The 14,969-nt window shown below is 42.1% G+C and overlaps 2 protein-coding genes across 3 annotated transcripts in view; one reads left to right on the top strand and one right to left on the bottom strand.

Annotated features, from left to right (window-relative positions):
- LIN9 (lin-9 DREAM MuvB core complex component) overlaps positions 1–9,566 on the top strand; it is a 39,148-nt gene extending 29,582 nt beyond the window's left edge. For both annotated transcript variants that reach the window (XM_076334677.1, XM_076334678.1), the window contains exons 11-15: positions 3,723–3,803; positions 7,243–7,368; positions 7,746–7,928; positions 8,036–8,133; positions 9,461–9,566. In XM_076334677.1, the coding sequence (XP_076190792.1) occupies positions 3,723–3,803; positions 7,243–7,368; positions 7,746–7,928; positions 8,036–8,133; positions 9,461–9,566 (594 nt within the window). The remainder of the gene's footprint in view (positions 1–3,722; positions 3,804–7,242; positions 7,369–7,745; positions 7,929–8,035; positions 8,134–9,460) is intronic.
- A 4,170-nt stretch (positions 9,567–13,736) lies between these two features.
- Positions 13,737–14,586, bottom strand: MIXL1 (Mix paired-like homeobox). The gene is made up of 2 exons (XM_076334679.1): positions 14,257–14,586; positions 13,737–14,183 (listed from the first exon to the last, which is right to left on the bottom strand). Exons 1-2 carry the CDS (start codon positions 14,584–14,586, stop codon positions 13,737–13,739), a joined length of 777 nt encoding a protein of 258 aa, XP_076190794.1.
- Between the last annotated feature and the right edge of the window lie 383 nt (positions 14,587–14,969).

Genomic DNA, 14,969 nt, shown 5'->3' with positions numbered 1-14,969 from the left:
CAACTAGATCAGGTTGCTCAGAGCCCCGTCCAACCTGACCTTGAATGTTTCCAGGGATGGGGCAGCCACCACCTCTCTGGGCAACCTGGGCCAGTGTTTCACCGCCCCCAGTGTAAAAAATTTCTTCCTTGTATCTAGTCTCAATCTACCCCCCTTTGGTTTAAAGCCATTCCCCCTTGTCCTGTCGCAACAGGCCCTGCTAAAAAGTCTGCTGCCAAATAAAGAATCATAAAGAATCGCGAGGCTTAAAAAAACATTTATTGAAGGGCCATGCATTATTTTTAAGCCTAGCATCTTAAGCATTTTAAGTATCAACTTTTTTATTAGAAGTTTAAGGATGGTACTGAAATTTGGTGGTGTGAAATACGTGAGACTGGTGAATACTGATTATTGATTGCACTGCTTTCACCAGTCCAGAGGTATTTTTATGTTAAAGGTGACGACTAAAGATGTTCTAGCCTTTCTTATACACTGGTACAGTAAAAAGGTCAAAGCCCTCATTCTGATTTAATGGTGATTCAGGAAGTAAAAGATCAGAAAAAGTTTGATTCAGAGAGAACTTTCTGGAGAACTGTTGCCAGGCAATTATTTATGATACCATGAATAAACAATTTCACGGGAAAACTTTATTTTGGACAAAACAGAAAAAATGCAGCACACCTTGAATAAGGTTTCAACCCAGCCCCTTAGTTCTCTTTTACGGGTTCTGAAATTAATTTGGAACAAAAGGAAGTGTAGCCAAAATCATGTGCAGACACTGACAAATAAATGTTAGGGATATTCTCTTTACATATAACTTGCAGTTGTAAGCAAACATTGGGGCTTGTAACAACTATTTTAATCATAGTTCTATACTGGTGAGTCTTAGTTTTTCTAAATCTTTATATTAATTTCTACATGTTTACCTTTTGGCATCAGAGACTGCTATTCTTCCTGGTTTTTACGGTGGACAAACATATGCGTATTAGGAGAAGAATGGCTCAAAAATTAGCATTATGATATTAAGAACAAAGTCAACAAGAAACAAGTCTTTCATGCTTACATGCAATATGTAATGTATCCTTAAATATTTCATAGGCTATAATGCAGGTCAAAATTGATAGATTACATTCTTGCATTCTAGTCAGTATTAAAATTTGGAGGATGTTTTTCCAAGTGCTCAGCTACAGCTTCCCCCCCCCCCTTCTTGTGTTGTTTTGGGAAAAAAAAATTAGATTGGGAAGGAAACAATCTAGGACAGAACAGATTGTTTGCAGGGTTGCTGCATGTCCAGTAGAGGGAGTATGTTAATGCAGCACATTCGGAAAAGTGAATTGGTGTCTTCCTGATTGCTGTGGAAAAAGGAGTTATCTTTTCAAACTAAATGCATGAGGAAAAAATCTAAAAATGGATACTGGATTTTTGACAATTTTGTGCTTATGAAAATTTTGAAAATATTCCACAGTAAGTTATGGCACACTTTACTTTGAAATGCTTGTGTTCTTATAAATACTCTTTTGACTAAAAATGAAATCTAAAGTACAAATCTAAACGTACTGGTTGGGTTGTTCCTTCATCTCTTTTAATGTGGAAAAAGTTTGTACTAAAACCTCATTTCCAGTTTAATGAGAACTATAACGGTAAACAGGATGAGTTATGCTGAAAATAGAGCTGTTAGGCAAGAATTTCTCAAGGAAAATAGGGCTGAACTGATTTAAAGCAGTCACTGATGATACTGGCAAATGAAAATGGAAGTCTATTCAATAAAATGTACCAATGAGAGAAAGTTGGTAGCTATCATAGATACAGTGAAAGGTCAGAGTTTCTTGTAGAAAGAGTCCAATTATCTTGATCACTGGAGTATATCTGGGAATAGGATGAATATCATATAAGTCCAAGCTCATGAACTGGAGAACTAGGGCCCTGCATCCTCAAATATGTCTGGACATCAAAGTAGAAGTTAAGCACCAAATACCTTGCAAGGTTTGGGGACAAATAATATATTCTGCATTAAGTTGGGGACTCACCAGCTTCATCAAGGAGGAGGACTTAGACGTGTTAGGCAGTTGCCGGATGGTGACAACAGCAGAGCTTGACGAGTAACTTGTTGGCGGCAGTGGCAGATGGTGTACAGTGCTTTCCTTCCTCCCAGGTGTTTTTTTGCCAACATGAGCATTTGTGTGGTGTGTTAGAAGCTAGATCAGAGAGAGAATCCAGCTCACAAGTAACAATTTTAAAACCTTTTTTTTCTTGCCTTTCCTGAATTTATTGTTTGTCATTATCGGTTCCCTGATTGGCATCTTCACGTAGCTGCAGAAATGCAAGTGCTGACTCAGCACAGGCGTTGGGGGACAGCACAAGGACAGAAATGAGCAGCTAGAATTGGAAGAGTGATAACCTATGCAGTATTGCCTCTGTGCATCTGACCATGGCTTGCCATCCGTTCACAAGATGCATCTGGGAAAGTATTTGTGGTAGAAAGAAGTATTGATGCCATTTTACAGGTTTACAGGTCTGTCATTTGGAACACTGGTACAGGCTTCCTGTTGCTCACATTCAGGAAAGATGACAGTGAGTGGACAAAAGATACAGAAAGGGCCACAAAAGTTTAGGAGATCAAGAGCCTTTTATGGGAGAGGAAACTGGAAAGGCTTGGGTTGTGATTAGTCTAGTGAAAGAACGATGGAGAAGAAATGCTTTACTGTCTGTGAATAAACAGGGATAAATACAAGGAGGGAGAGCCTATATGTAGCCAAAAAACAGCCTTGGCAGAACAAATTGCTATGAAGTGAACAAGGATGCATTTAACATGGAAATTCCAAGAAGATTCATAATTAGCTGAAAGAGGTCCTGGAACAATTTTCCATTAGGATTTGTGAGGGCAAGAAACCTGGCTGCTTTAAGACTGAGCTTGAAAATCAACAAAGGAGATTATATATAAGCAGATGTATGTTGAACTAGGAGTTCCTATTTCTCCCAGTCCCATGTTCCACTAATAGGATGCAGTTAACCCCTTTGCAATTTACAAAACCTGAAATCTTGGCTCTGTTTACATCAGTAATAAAACTGGCGCTGGTTGTAGCGGAGCTAGGATTTCTCTCGGGGCCCTAGAGAGTATGAACAGTTTTAGGAGTGATGCGTGTGTTGAGAGCACTCCCAGTGATTTCCACTTCAGCCTGCTAGGTCCCAAGGGCAGCAGAAACGGGGTATTCCCATTATGAAAGAGGGAAGTGGAAAGCCCAGAGTTGTTCTGTATAAAATAGATCCAGTCTCTGTACCAGGTTTTACTGCAGGAGTGTACACAAAGGGCTGGTGCTCGGTTGAGGGCACAGCTGAGAACAGGCTGAGAACTGTGTGAAAAAAGGTATGGTAAGGTGGGTGATACTAATTGTAGTACATCATGGCAACACGCTTTGCTTTCCTTCAGGCTGCAAAAAAAGAAGATTCTTGATTCCTCAGCCTCTAGCTGGCCATAAATTATATTAGTCATCCTATAGGGAATTTCACCTGATGGATTTTTAGCATTCTCCAATCTAGGGGACTTGTAAATGCTTTAAAAAATCTCTGGAAAATCCATCATTTAATTTTAATTATTTTTTATTTCTGCCTCTTAACTTGATGAACAACTGAGAAATGTATTTTAAAATGATGAAAGAAACACACATTTTATTATCTTGAATTTCTGTGGCGTTTCAAAACTGCTTAAGGATCTGTTCATTCTAAAAATAGTTCCTTTGTTTTAGACCAGGTTATCGAAAATCCTTATGATCAAGAAGGAACACATCAAACAATTGAGAGAGATGAATACAGAAGCAGAAAAGCTGGTGAGAATGTTCTCTTTTCAGTTCTTAAAACAGGATATGCTTTAACAGCTAATGCAAATAGATACAATTAAAACGAGAGTCTAGGTAAATTCTGTATTTTATTGCTTTCTATAATGTGAAATTTTTTTATTATTTTTTAAAGACAAGTCAGAGAGGTCAGTTGTTTCAAATATGGTTCTCCTTTGAAAGCATTATGCTTTGGAAACTGATTAATGTTAACATCGGAATAGCATATGTCAGTTGACACGTAAAGTAAGGAAATGCTATGTACTTTGAGAATCTTGGGTACAAGTTTATATGGTAAGACATTCATCATAATTTTATTTTGTGGATGGTAGGTACTTATTTATTTAGCTTTCTGGCTAAAACAATAACTCAGTTAAGAGATTTTCTATATAAATCTCTGAGTGCCCTTGACGGGCATTTAAAATTACAATACCAGAGCAGCTACAGCATAATTAGCAGCAGCAGAATAGTTTTTCTTGCCTGGCTTTATCTAATCATCAGTCAGTAAATCAAAATGATAAGAATGCCTCTTCTACCACCCATGGCTATCAATCAACTTGAAAGTGGAAAGCTATCAGTCTCAACCTTTTGCTAGCGTCCATTCAGACAGTTGTTTCTACAATGTACAGATAGAAGGCTAAAGGTTTGTGGAGAGGAAGAAGAGTCCTTTTTAGTTCTTGAAACAAAAAATGCTGATTTTTTTTTCATGTAAAATATTTGAATGTTGAAGGATTTGATTTACTGTGGTAAGATTTCCCTCTTTGTCCCTTCAGTGATCATGTGCACATGTATATTCTGTTATTCTGCTTTCTACTGCCCCATCCCTGTGTCTCTGTAATTTTCTTCTTTTGTGCTGTGATGCTGCTCTTCAAAACCTTGTTATCATTTCAGTTACTACATTATTTTTTCCTGTGCATCAAATGTTTTGTCTTTTAATTTTGCATATTAATAATTAAAACAGATGCAAAAAGAAGCAAGATTAAAACATACCATTGCAACCTGTAACTCTGATACTGAAAGATTACCAACCCTTCTTAAAACAAACTAAAAAAACTTTTTATTTTTACTGAGATATTAGTACTTTTGCATAGATAAGGAAATCCATAGGAATTACAGTAGCCTTCCTCTGACAAGAATCCAGCTATTAACATGTCACTCAGCTACTAAGTCATAAATTAACTGTATTGTGGAATAAGAATATCAAGGAAAATAACAAAATTGAGAGAGCAAAGAAGCAACAGGGAAGAAGGGAATCTAGAAATAAATTAAATTTGCTATATTGTAGCTCAGTTGTAGCCTAGATAAGGACTTTGAGATACTTTTGAAATTCTTCCCTTGTGCTGTTGTCTTTGTATATCAGCAAACATAAAGTAACCTCTGTTACTATTCAAGGCTGTCCTGATAAAAATAGAGGACATGATACCTTTCTATTGGGCCATATTCTTAGCCTGTCTTCTAATCCTCTTTGTCCCTTGGCAATCTCATCTACGTTTGTGCTGCTGAGTATATGTTGTTTCTCCTTTAAAATGTGTTTTCTTTGAACAAGAGTCTTTTTCTGGCACCAGTCCACTTGAACATCAATAACATATCTGAACATGAATAAAATAGAATCCTTTGAGTTCATTCAGGTATAGTTTAATTGTCAGACTTTGATAATAATTCATACAATTGTGATTGGATAATTGTTAGAGTAACACCACTGTTTGGTTTAAAGCAATCCTTTTATAGAGAAACTTTTTTTAATGACTGATCCAATATAGAAATAAACGGAACTGACTAAAATCAGAAGTGGTACTGAATGTAGTCCATTATTATCTGGCAATAATAATAAATTTACGTGAGGCAGGGGATGCCTTCGGAGGAGCTATTAATACATACAACTTCACATTGTCTATTCCATTTTTCTGAAAGGACAGCGTATTAATAGTTAAGCATCTTGACATCACTATACTAGCCTTGGTTGCAGGCTATAAACAAGTTACCGTGTACGTAAAACAGTAAAAGCTTTTCTGATAGCTATTTGGATAAACAAATCTAAATAAAAAGGATGGCTAGTTCATTTTTTCGCTTGACCTGCGATAAAGACAAGGTAAAGGTGATGCTGGTCATTCCAGAGAGCATGTAGATGCTCAGTGACAGAGAAGTTATCTCCTTCCATCTACTGAAAGCCATCCGTCTTATGTCTGCCAGTTCAGCTGTTTGTCAGTGTTTCCAGATCTTGGATTGCTCCCGGATCAGAAATAGTGCTGGTGCTGAGAAATATTTCTTTCGCCGTCACTAGCATAGAATGCCCTTAGCCGTTCCTCTCTGATGGGGAATGCACAATTGTCTGCGGCTTTCGCAGCTAACCTGAATTAGTCTGCTCTAGAGGGGCTGGTCACTGAAGAAGGTCTGAAAGTTATAATTTTTTCCTTATGTTCCAGAGCTGCAGGAAGTCAATTTTATCCAGTTTGCTCTTAGGTGAATTCTGAAGTTATGGTGTTAGTTTAAAGCCGTATTAATTTGGTATTCAGACTTGTAAATCCCTGGACATAATTTCAGTGATTAAGTTTAATGGAGAACTTTGAACTGAACTGATAACTGAAACCTTGATTTTGAAGTTTTGACCTGGATCCTCCTGATGAAGGCTCTTGATTTTGCAATTTGCTTTGTTTCGTGGTGTAAAATCTATTGCCACAGGTTTGAGTGTATGAGGTACCTGTATCTCAGACTTGTGGCTGAGAAGCAGTGGAAATACATCCAGCTTATCTTGCAAGAGGCCATTTGTAGAGGAAATTTTATAATATGTTGTATGTTTTGTTTCAATTTCGTAAATATCACCCAAACAGTGTCGAGACACATTCTGAAAACAGTGTAAGAAAAAAGTACTGTATTCTGGGATTTATTTTTTGTGGAAAATTGTGCTTACCCAAAATACTTACGTTACCAAATATAAGCTCTAGTAACTTTCTTTTTTGGCAGAACTGTTAGCTGTAACAGAAGGTATGTAGCACTGAGTCATCCTCAAGTGACCACTAACTTACTAGACAACTGTGCCTCCCATCCTGCAGCAGAGGTGGTCGTGGCCATATTGTCCTATACTGTTCTCCTACCGACAGGATAGTTTTCTGTTCATACAGTAGAGAAGCCATACCCAGCTACTGGAGAAATAAGCAGGTCAGACCACAGTCGTCTTCTGCAGCATTTACCACCACAGATTATCGTAGCACTTTATGAAGAGAATAAAAGCATGGTAGTTACTACGCAGTTGTCACTTGGAGTTTTAAATAGTGATACTGCATTTTAATATTTTGTATGTTAACATTTTTCTATTTAAACATTGGGGTTTCAAATATCTCAGTATTATTTTCAAGTGAAAATTCCTTTTGATGAGTTCAATAGATATAAATGTACAGTATTGCTTTAACTTTAATATGCTTTGTCTTTTCTGCAGAAATCCTATTCTATGCCAATAGGCATTGAGTTTCAGAGGAGATACGCAACTATTGTTCTAGATCTAGAACAACTAAACAAAGACTTAAATAAAGTTTTGCATAAAGTTCAACAGTATTGTTATGAGGTAAGATTTTGCTGGAACCTGTATGAACTTGTTGGTTTTCCTTAACCTAAGTACAAAAAAAAAAAATTTAGAATTTCCTGGGAATAGGGCGTAGGTGGGGGTCACTTTGAAATGAAACTAGTGGTAGCTGTATTGGATTTCTTCTCTCTCTCCCTCTGCCTTTGTCTGTCTGTCTCTCTGGTTCTTTTACCAGAACACAGACACTTTTGCTGATGCCAGTGGCCAGTTTTGAAATAGATGTACGTGTACATAAATGAAGAAAAGATACCGTGTGCTATATACCTGTGAACTCTCTTTGAAATCATTTGTCATTTCACACGTACACCAAATGCAAAGGAGATCTTTTTTCTTAATTTCTCTTCACTGTATCTATGCAGCTTGCTCCTGACCAAGGCCTCCAGCCTGCTGACCAACCGACAGATCTGAGGCGTAGGTGTGAAGAGGAGGCTCAGGAGATCGTCAGGCAAGCAAATTCCTCGACAACAGGACAGCTTTGTGTTGAGAGTGAAAATTTAACTGATCTTATCTCTAGACTTACAGCAATATTACTGCAAATTAAGGTAAAATGTTTGCAAAAAATAGTTTCTCCCATAAAATACGTAGTATTAAAGCTCTGTCAGTTTCTTTGTGCCGAACTGTGAGAACATTTTTTTTTCTTCTCCTACAGTGTCTAGCAGAAGGAGGTGATCTGAATTCCTTTGAATTTAAATCACTAACAGATTCATTAAATGACATTAAGAATTCAATAGACTCCTCAAATATCAGGTATTACTTTTTGAATATTTAATTCTTACTTACACATTTTGTGCCAGCAAGCAATTCTTACTGTGTTTTAGAGGTGAACATTGACTATAATTAAGGGTTTTAATCTGGGAATTTTTACTTATAGGAATGGTCCCATTTAAAAGGGGGCTTCTTAAAGAGAGTGTGAAATTAGCAGTTTTCTGTTTGAACCTATCAGTGAAGTAACCTGATTTAACAAAAAAAAAAGGGGGGGGGGGGGAGTGCTAAATTGATGCAGCAACAACTAGACTTTCTTGGTCTTCAGTCATTTGTGACAGCTAATAAGTTATTTCAGAACATTTTCAGACTTTGAAATCCCACTAGTAAATATAAGTTCTCTAAACCACAGAACAGTACAATTTCAGTATTCTTTTTGCATAGCTACTCAACCTCTTGTCTGTAAATATCAAAAGCTGGCATATGAGACAATTATAGCTTCTGACCAGCTTCCATTAGCAATATTTTAAACCAAGAAACAGAAGAACGGCCCATCTAGTCTAGATGGGCCATTTTTCAGCAGTTGTCACAAGCAGGTGCCTGAGGAAGCATTACAAAAATAGCAAGAATGTGGTGATAGCAAGAATGTGCTGATACTTGTCTGGAGTACGCTGCAGCCTCCAGCAGTTTGTGACCAGGATTTTTTTTTTTTTTTATAATTATAATGCTGCTAAATTACATAATTTAGAAAATACATCTAAATGCTAAGTATTTCTTTCTACCCTCCATACTCACACTGCTACATAATAATGGGAGGCTGCACACACGAATTTCTTTTTTTTTTTTTTATTCTTTTTTTATTTTTGGCAAGGATAGCAGGATGGCCTTTTGATTTAAAAATAATTATTGAGAAATGCAGTTTTATGGCATTTTTTCATTAGTAAAAACAAAAATAAACCTCAAACATTAGTGAAACTTCTCTATAATCAACACTGCGAATTGCATGTTGGAATAGATTCAACTAAAGGTTGATGTACACTGCGAGGAAGGCGATGATGTTTCCATTTCACCGTACTTATTTTGGGCATTTTAGCATCTCTTCATAATATTTTTATTTCATTAACTCTGGTCATCTTAAAGTCTTCTTTAAAGTACCCAAGTCAGTAACTCTTGATTTCATGCAGCTGTTTGTGCAAATGCTATTTTCACATATGTCTCTATGAAGTTGCATTAGTATGTACCACTCTGATTCATCGGAGTTTTTGTATTGGCTATGTTCATACCTTGACTTTCACTGTAGAAATATTCAGACACAACTCTTAAATATGGGGCTTAACACTTTTTTTTTCTTCTTCTTCTTTTCTTCCTGTAGTTGTTTTCAGAATAACGTCGAGATCCATGTTGCACATATTCAGAGTGGTCTGAGCCAGATGGGAAATTTACATGCTTTTGCAGCTAATAACACCAACAGAGACTGAAAATTTTCTTTCAAGTGTACGCAAGTAGTTCTGGAAAATCCTCTTCCTTTATATAGGCTTCACCAAATATCCTAACTGCCAGAAGATAAGGGAAAAGAAAACCTCTCAGAAAGGACCCTTTTAAAGATACTTTCTCTGCTTCTTAAGAAAACCAGCATTACTGGCCAGCGTTGCATTAGATTTCTCCATTTGTTATTCACATACAGTAGTTTTGCTAACCGGTAATCTCTTAGTAATTGCATTTATTGTAATAAACTTGAAAACGTACTTTCCTGTAATTTGAACTTAGTTTTTAAAAGTTCAGAGGAATTCTGCACACCTCTTGCTGTTGGCTCTCCTGGTATGTTAGACGTGATGAAGAGGAAATGGCTCAAAATAGTGGCCACGTGGCAGGTCTTTGTTATGGAAAGCTACGCTCCCGTGTAGGTATCGAGAGTTGCCATTTCAGCCTTCAGGTAGCCTGGTGCCAGCGCAGGCTGAGTGTTCCTGAGCTAGAGAAGCAGCAGCAGGATACGGACAGCAAACAGAAGCTGTAAACTTGAGGATGGTTGGGCAGGTCTATCGATCGGTCAGTGTCTTGCTGGAACTTATAATTTATCGTAACTTATAGAAGGAGTCTAATGAAGGAATATAAAAATGTAACTGGTAACTTTCCAGAAAGAGATTGGTTATGGCTTTTTCCCTTCACACGGGGCAAAAGAAGTGCTTTAGTTGGTATTTTATATAAATGACTGGTTAAACATATTGTTTTTCCAAATTTTTGTTTGTTTTGCACAACTTTTAAATTAGATTACTGGTTATCCAACAATACCCAACGTATATAAATATGAAGATTTTTATAATTCAAGATAACCAGTGAGGTAAACTGCAAAAACAAAAAGTGACAACCTGCCTACGAGTACCTTTTGGAATGTTAATCTTGTAAAAAAAGTGTGTATTGGTTTGTTTAAATAGTCTTGTAAAGCTTCTGTGTAATGAATTGTTTCCAGATATGAATTTTCAGATAGCTGTAGAGAAGTTTTTGATTCTTTTAGATGCCTCATTAAATGAGGTCTTTTATATGTTAATGTATAAAGAATATGTAAACAGGATTATTTTCAATTTTAAAATTTTGTATAGTTTAAAGATGCTTCTGTATTCTGTGTTGGTATTGTGCCACTGCAAAACTTTAGTGCAGAGTTTATATTTAGCTAAACTTGTTCTGTTAATTAAGAGAAATGCATAAATCTTTTATTCTCAATGAAATTTGTAACTGAATAAATTGATCTATGAGAGTTGATATATTTCACAAAAACACAAACTTTTTTGCAGATGGTCTCAGGTCATTTTTTTAAGAGAAGCTGATTTAATTGCCGAAAATGAAATGTTATGACGACAAGGCGAGTAGCTGTTTTAAAAGGTATTTAGAAACTTTACAAGGGGTATTACAAAATAATGCTAAACGCCAATTTTGCTGAGTTACCCATGGAAACTTACCTCTCATAACACAATAGAACATTGTAGCGGTCCCTGCGGTTACTTTTGTAATTACGTTACCCATTATTTTGTGGCGTTACCATCTGTTTGGTAAAGAAGACGGAAAGGTCCTCTCCCACCACCCTTTTCATTTAAACAGAGAAAGGTGCCAAAGCCGAACTTACGGCACGTAGGTGTAGTCTGACAGTAACTAACGTGATCCACAGCTAACTCGGGGAAAAGGAACCGTCCCCTTGCTGTTTACTTACACCCCTATCCTTGTCGTCTGCTGCTCATGAAACCCGCCGGCGTGCCGGTTCAGGGACCTATGCTGCTGAAGAAGAGCTCGCCTTTCTCGTAGAGTTTTCTGCCTGTGTAGTGCACTGAACTCCCCCGCTGCCAGAGGCGATGGGCGCCGGTGCTAGCACAAGGAAACAGCAAGGACTACCTTTTCCAGCAGCAGCTCGCTGGCTTACTGTACGAATGTCTGTCATCCCTTACCGCTCTGTCAGGATTCCGCTTGCTTGCTTACAAGCGTAAGCATGAATGCTTTTGTGGACTAGGACTGCCCAATGGGAAACATCAGGCAGTCACGGAGGCCGACTTTGCCCTGTTGATAGCAAGCACCCCGAACTGAGGGAGAGGGAAGTTGTAGACGCTGGTAGATACCGCTGCCAAGAACGGCATTCAGCAAAGAGGCTTTGGGAACCTGCTTTTCGTGACAAACTCATGTCTTACTGGATACAGAACGCATTGTAATAACCACCACACTCCAATCTTGACTCCGATTCCGTAGGTATGTTTTTTACATGTGGATTCTTAAGTGTCCTCTTTCCAACGTGTTTTGTGTTGAAGTGGGTTTTTTAATCGTTGCAGGGTAATGTAACTTAACAGGAAGACACACAATTTGTGATGAAAGCATCCATGTACTTTCACATGTCATTTGGCCAACACACGTTGGCAATGTGAATAGGCACGCTGCTTCTCTTCAAGAGGCTGCATTTCCCCTCAGTTACTGGTATGTTGGGTCAGAGTTAATGTTGTTGAGTTTTGGTGAAATACAGTAACAAATATGACTGTTTCTGCTGAATGTGGCCTAAGCGTAGTAGGAATCTCAAGAACTCGCTACAACTACTGTAACTGAAGTCTACGGAGTAGAAGTTCATTTGGTTTCTTACAGTCAGTAAACTTGAATTCACCCTGCCACCCCAAGAAGCGATTGTCTCATTTTCTGTCTCCTCCTGTAAGTTCTTCTCTTCTGGGGTCTTCCTGACCCCTAACGTTAACAGCTTCTCAGGCACCCAAGTCCACTCGGGGCGGATGGCGTCTGATGTTGCTTGGTTGGGTTTTGCTTCATGGTTTTTTTTCAAGGACAGCTCTGTTTTTTGGAGGGACGATACTAATCGGCAACCCTGCTGTGCCACTTAGCCTTACAAGGTTGCAGTTCAGCCACGATTCAGCTGTCCCAGATCTTGCAAGCACAGGTAAGTTATGGGGCGACACCGGGGGATTTTGTGCATTGGTAACCTTATTCTCTGGGGCGCATGACTCCTGCTACAGGGTATTTCTGCCACCAGTACACGGGTCACTTTTTCTGTGCTTCCAAACCACCAGAGCCTCATGGCATTCAGGTGCTCTTCCACAACTGGAGTCTTACAACTCGCTCGACAAGGCTCTGAAGCACAGCTTTGTAGGCAGGAAGAATGGCCTTATCCTCAAAATACATATATAGTAATATATCCTTCCTTAATAAATTGACTGAATTACAGGAGAGGCTTTGTTACTACTAATTTTGGTGTTCAGAAGTGTTCCCGGTGCAGAGCCGTTCAGCCCACTACCCATCATGTAAACAGCTTCTGTGTAGTCCCTAGTATTCAAATGCAAAGCTAAAACACCTTTACTGTGTTCACAAAATACTCCTACTTTTCTGTAGTTTAACCTTGGATTAAGCGGCAGAGTTGAGGCTTTTGTCCGAGTAAAGACAATGATTTGAGGGTTTGGGGTTTATATTACTTAGGCTATAAATTTGCATTTTCCTTCAGGGATCGGGGTGGTGGTTTAGAGCAGATCTAAAGCACGCGCTGACAGATGGTTTAAGGCAGTTTTTGTAACCTGTCCTTCAGGCCCCTTAGGTCTCATTCACACCTGAACTGCAGCGGTGGCTCTCCAGGACCTGGACAGAGAACCTGCAGCTGGGACATCTACCTACCCACCTCTGTTCTCTACCCCACGCCGGCCAAGGTAAGAAACCCTGTCCCTGCCCCAGGTACGCACAAAAGTAGAGCAAAACTTGTAAACCTTTTATTTTTTTTCCCCCCCCCCTCAGTCAAATAATCCTGACAGACCATCCCCCTCTTCTACTTTTCTAAGACCAGCCCCCGCCCCCACAACACAGTGGATTTGGTTAGCTTTTTGGCTAAAGGAGGTTAAATAGAAATACAAAACATGCTAATGGAACTCTTTAAATACCGTGTAAAAAGATGCCTTCAGCTGATGGAGCCGACCCGTATCTTTCTTAAATAAATAGGTAAAATCAGTTACTACCAGATAAAGTGCAACAGTCGCAGAGCAGGGGTGAGGTAGCGCGGTATGACTGCTCCCCGCCTGAGCAGCGTACCCCCAGGACTGGGTTCGGCAGGGGAGGACGTCGCATCACGGCCAGGGGATGCAGTTTTACCCCTCCCCCCCAGGGCCGGGTCCCGCCCGGGGCGGCGCTCAGAGGGCTCGGAAGGCGCCGAGGGCGTTCTCCTCCCACTCCGAGCCCGACTCCGAGTAGCCGCTGGTGTCCTCGGCGTCCGACACGGGCGAGTACTGCCCGCAGAAGGGGCGGGCCGGCGGGTAGGGGCCGGCCGGCGGCGGCCCCGCGAAGGAGGCGGCCTCGGGCCCGCCGGGCTGGCTGGGCGGGAAGCCCTCGAAGCCGGGGCCGGGGGGGAAGGTGGCGGCCGGCGGCCACTCGTAGGGGGCCGAGCCCTCCTCCTTGATCTGGACGATCTGGGCCAGGCCGGAGAGGGCGTAGCGGGGCCGCTCCGGGGCGCGCAGGGCGGCGAAGCGGGGCGGCCGCGGGTAGCCCGGCGGCGGCTCGACGGCCGGCGGCGCGGCGGGGCCGGGCCGGGGCGGTCCCCGCTGGCGGCGGGACTTGGCGCGCCGGTTCTGGAACCAGACCTGGGGAGAGAGGGCGGCGGTGAGGGCGGCCGGGGGCGGCCCCGGGCGGTGCGGCGCGGCCGGCGCCCCTCACCTGGATGCGGGATTCGGGGATCTGCGTGGCGTCGGCCAGCTTCTCCCGCAGGTAGATGTCGGGGTACATGGTGTCCTGGAAGACCAGCTCCAGCGTCTCCAGCTGCGCCGCAGTGAAGCTGGTCCGCTTCCGACGCTGCGAGGCCGCCGGCGCCCCCTCCGACGGCTCCGCCGCCCCCCCGGCCCGGCCCGCCGGCGGCCGGCCCCGCTCCGCCGAGGGAAGCGCCCTGAGGGCGGGCGAGGCCGGGCCGGGCCCGCCGCCCCCCGCCCACCCGCCTGCGGGGAAGGCGGGCGGCTCCGCCGGGGGCTCCCCGAAGCGCAGCGCGGCCATGGCAGCGGGCGAGGAGGGGGCCCGGGCCGTCCCGCCGCCCTTTATAGCCGGGGAGGGGGCTCGGCAGGGGCGGGGGTTCGAAGGGAGGCGGCACGGCGCCGTGGGGAAGGTGGGCGCGGAGGTCCGGGCACCCCGCCGAGCCGCCTGGCCCCGCACCCCAGGCTTGCTGGTGGGGTGCCCGCTTGGGGCGTCCCCTGCCTTCGGCCTCGGCGCCGGCCGGGGCACCGCAGCCCCACGCGTGCCCGACGTGGGTGATGGCTGGCGGCCCTCGACCCCCCTGTACGAAACACGGGCAGCAAAAGGGAGAGCGGAGCGGGGTTTGCATCTGCCTTCTGTGAGCGAAACAACTTGGTGTTGGGAGGTTGGCATCCCGGATAGGGCCC

This window comes from Aptenodytes patagonicus, chromosome 3 (genome assembly GCF_965638725.1).
Source record: "Aptenodytes patagonicus chromosome 3, bAptPat1.pri.cur, whole genome shotgun sequence".
Classification (NCBI taxonomy): Eukaryota; Metazoa; Chordata; class Aves; order Sphenisciformes; family Spheniscidae; genus Aptenodytes; species Aptenodytes patagonicus.
The sequence above is the reverse complement of the archived record's forward strand: the minus strand, read 5'-3'. Positions and strand labels throughout refer to the sequence as shown.

Bases quoted from the DNA above. Each gene is read 5' to 3' on its own strand.
- MIXL1 (XM_076334679.1), bottom strand. From the start codon at position 14,586: ATGGCCGCGCTGCGCTTCGGGGAGCCCCCGGCGGAGCCGCCCGCCTTC. The intron at 14,184-14,256 runs GTGAGGGGCGCC...CTCTCTCCCCAG, and splicing joins TCCCCGAATCCCGCATCCAG to GTCTGGTTCCAGAACCGGCG.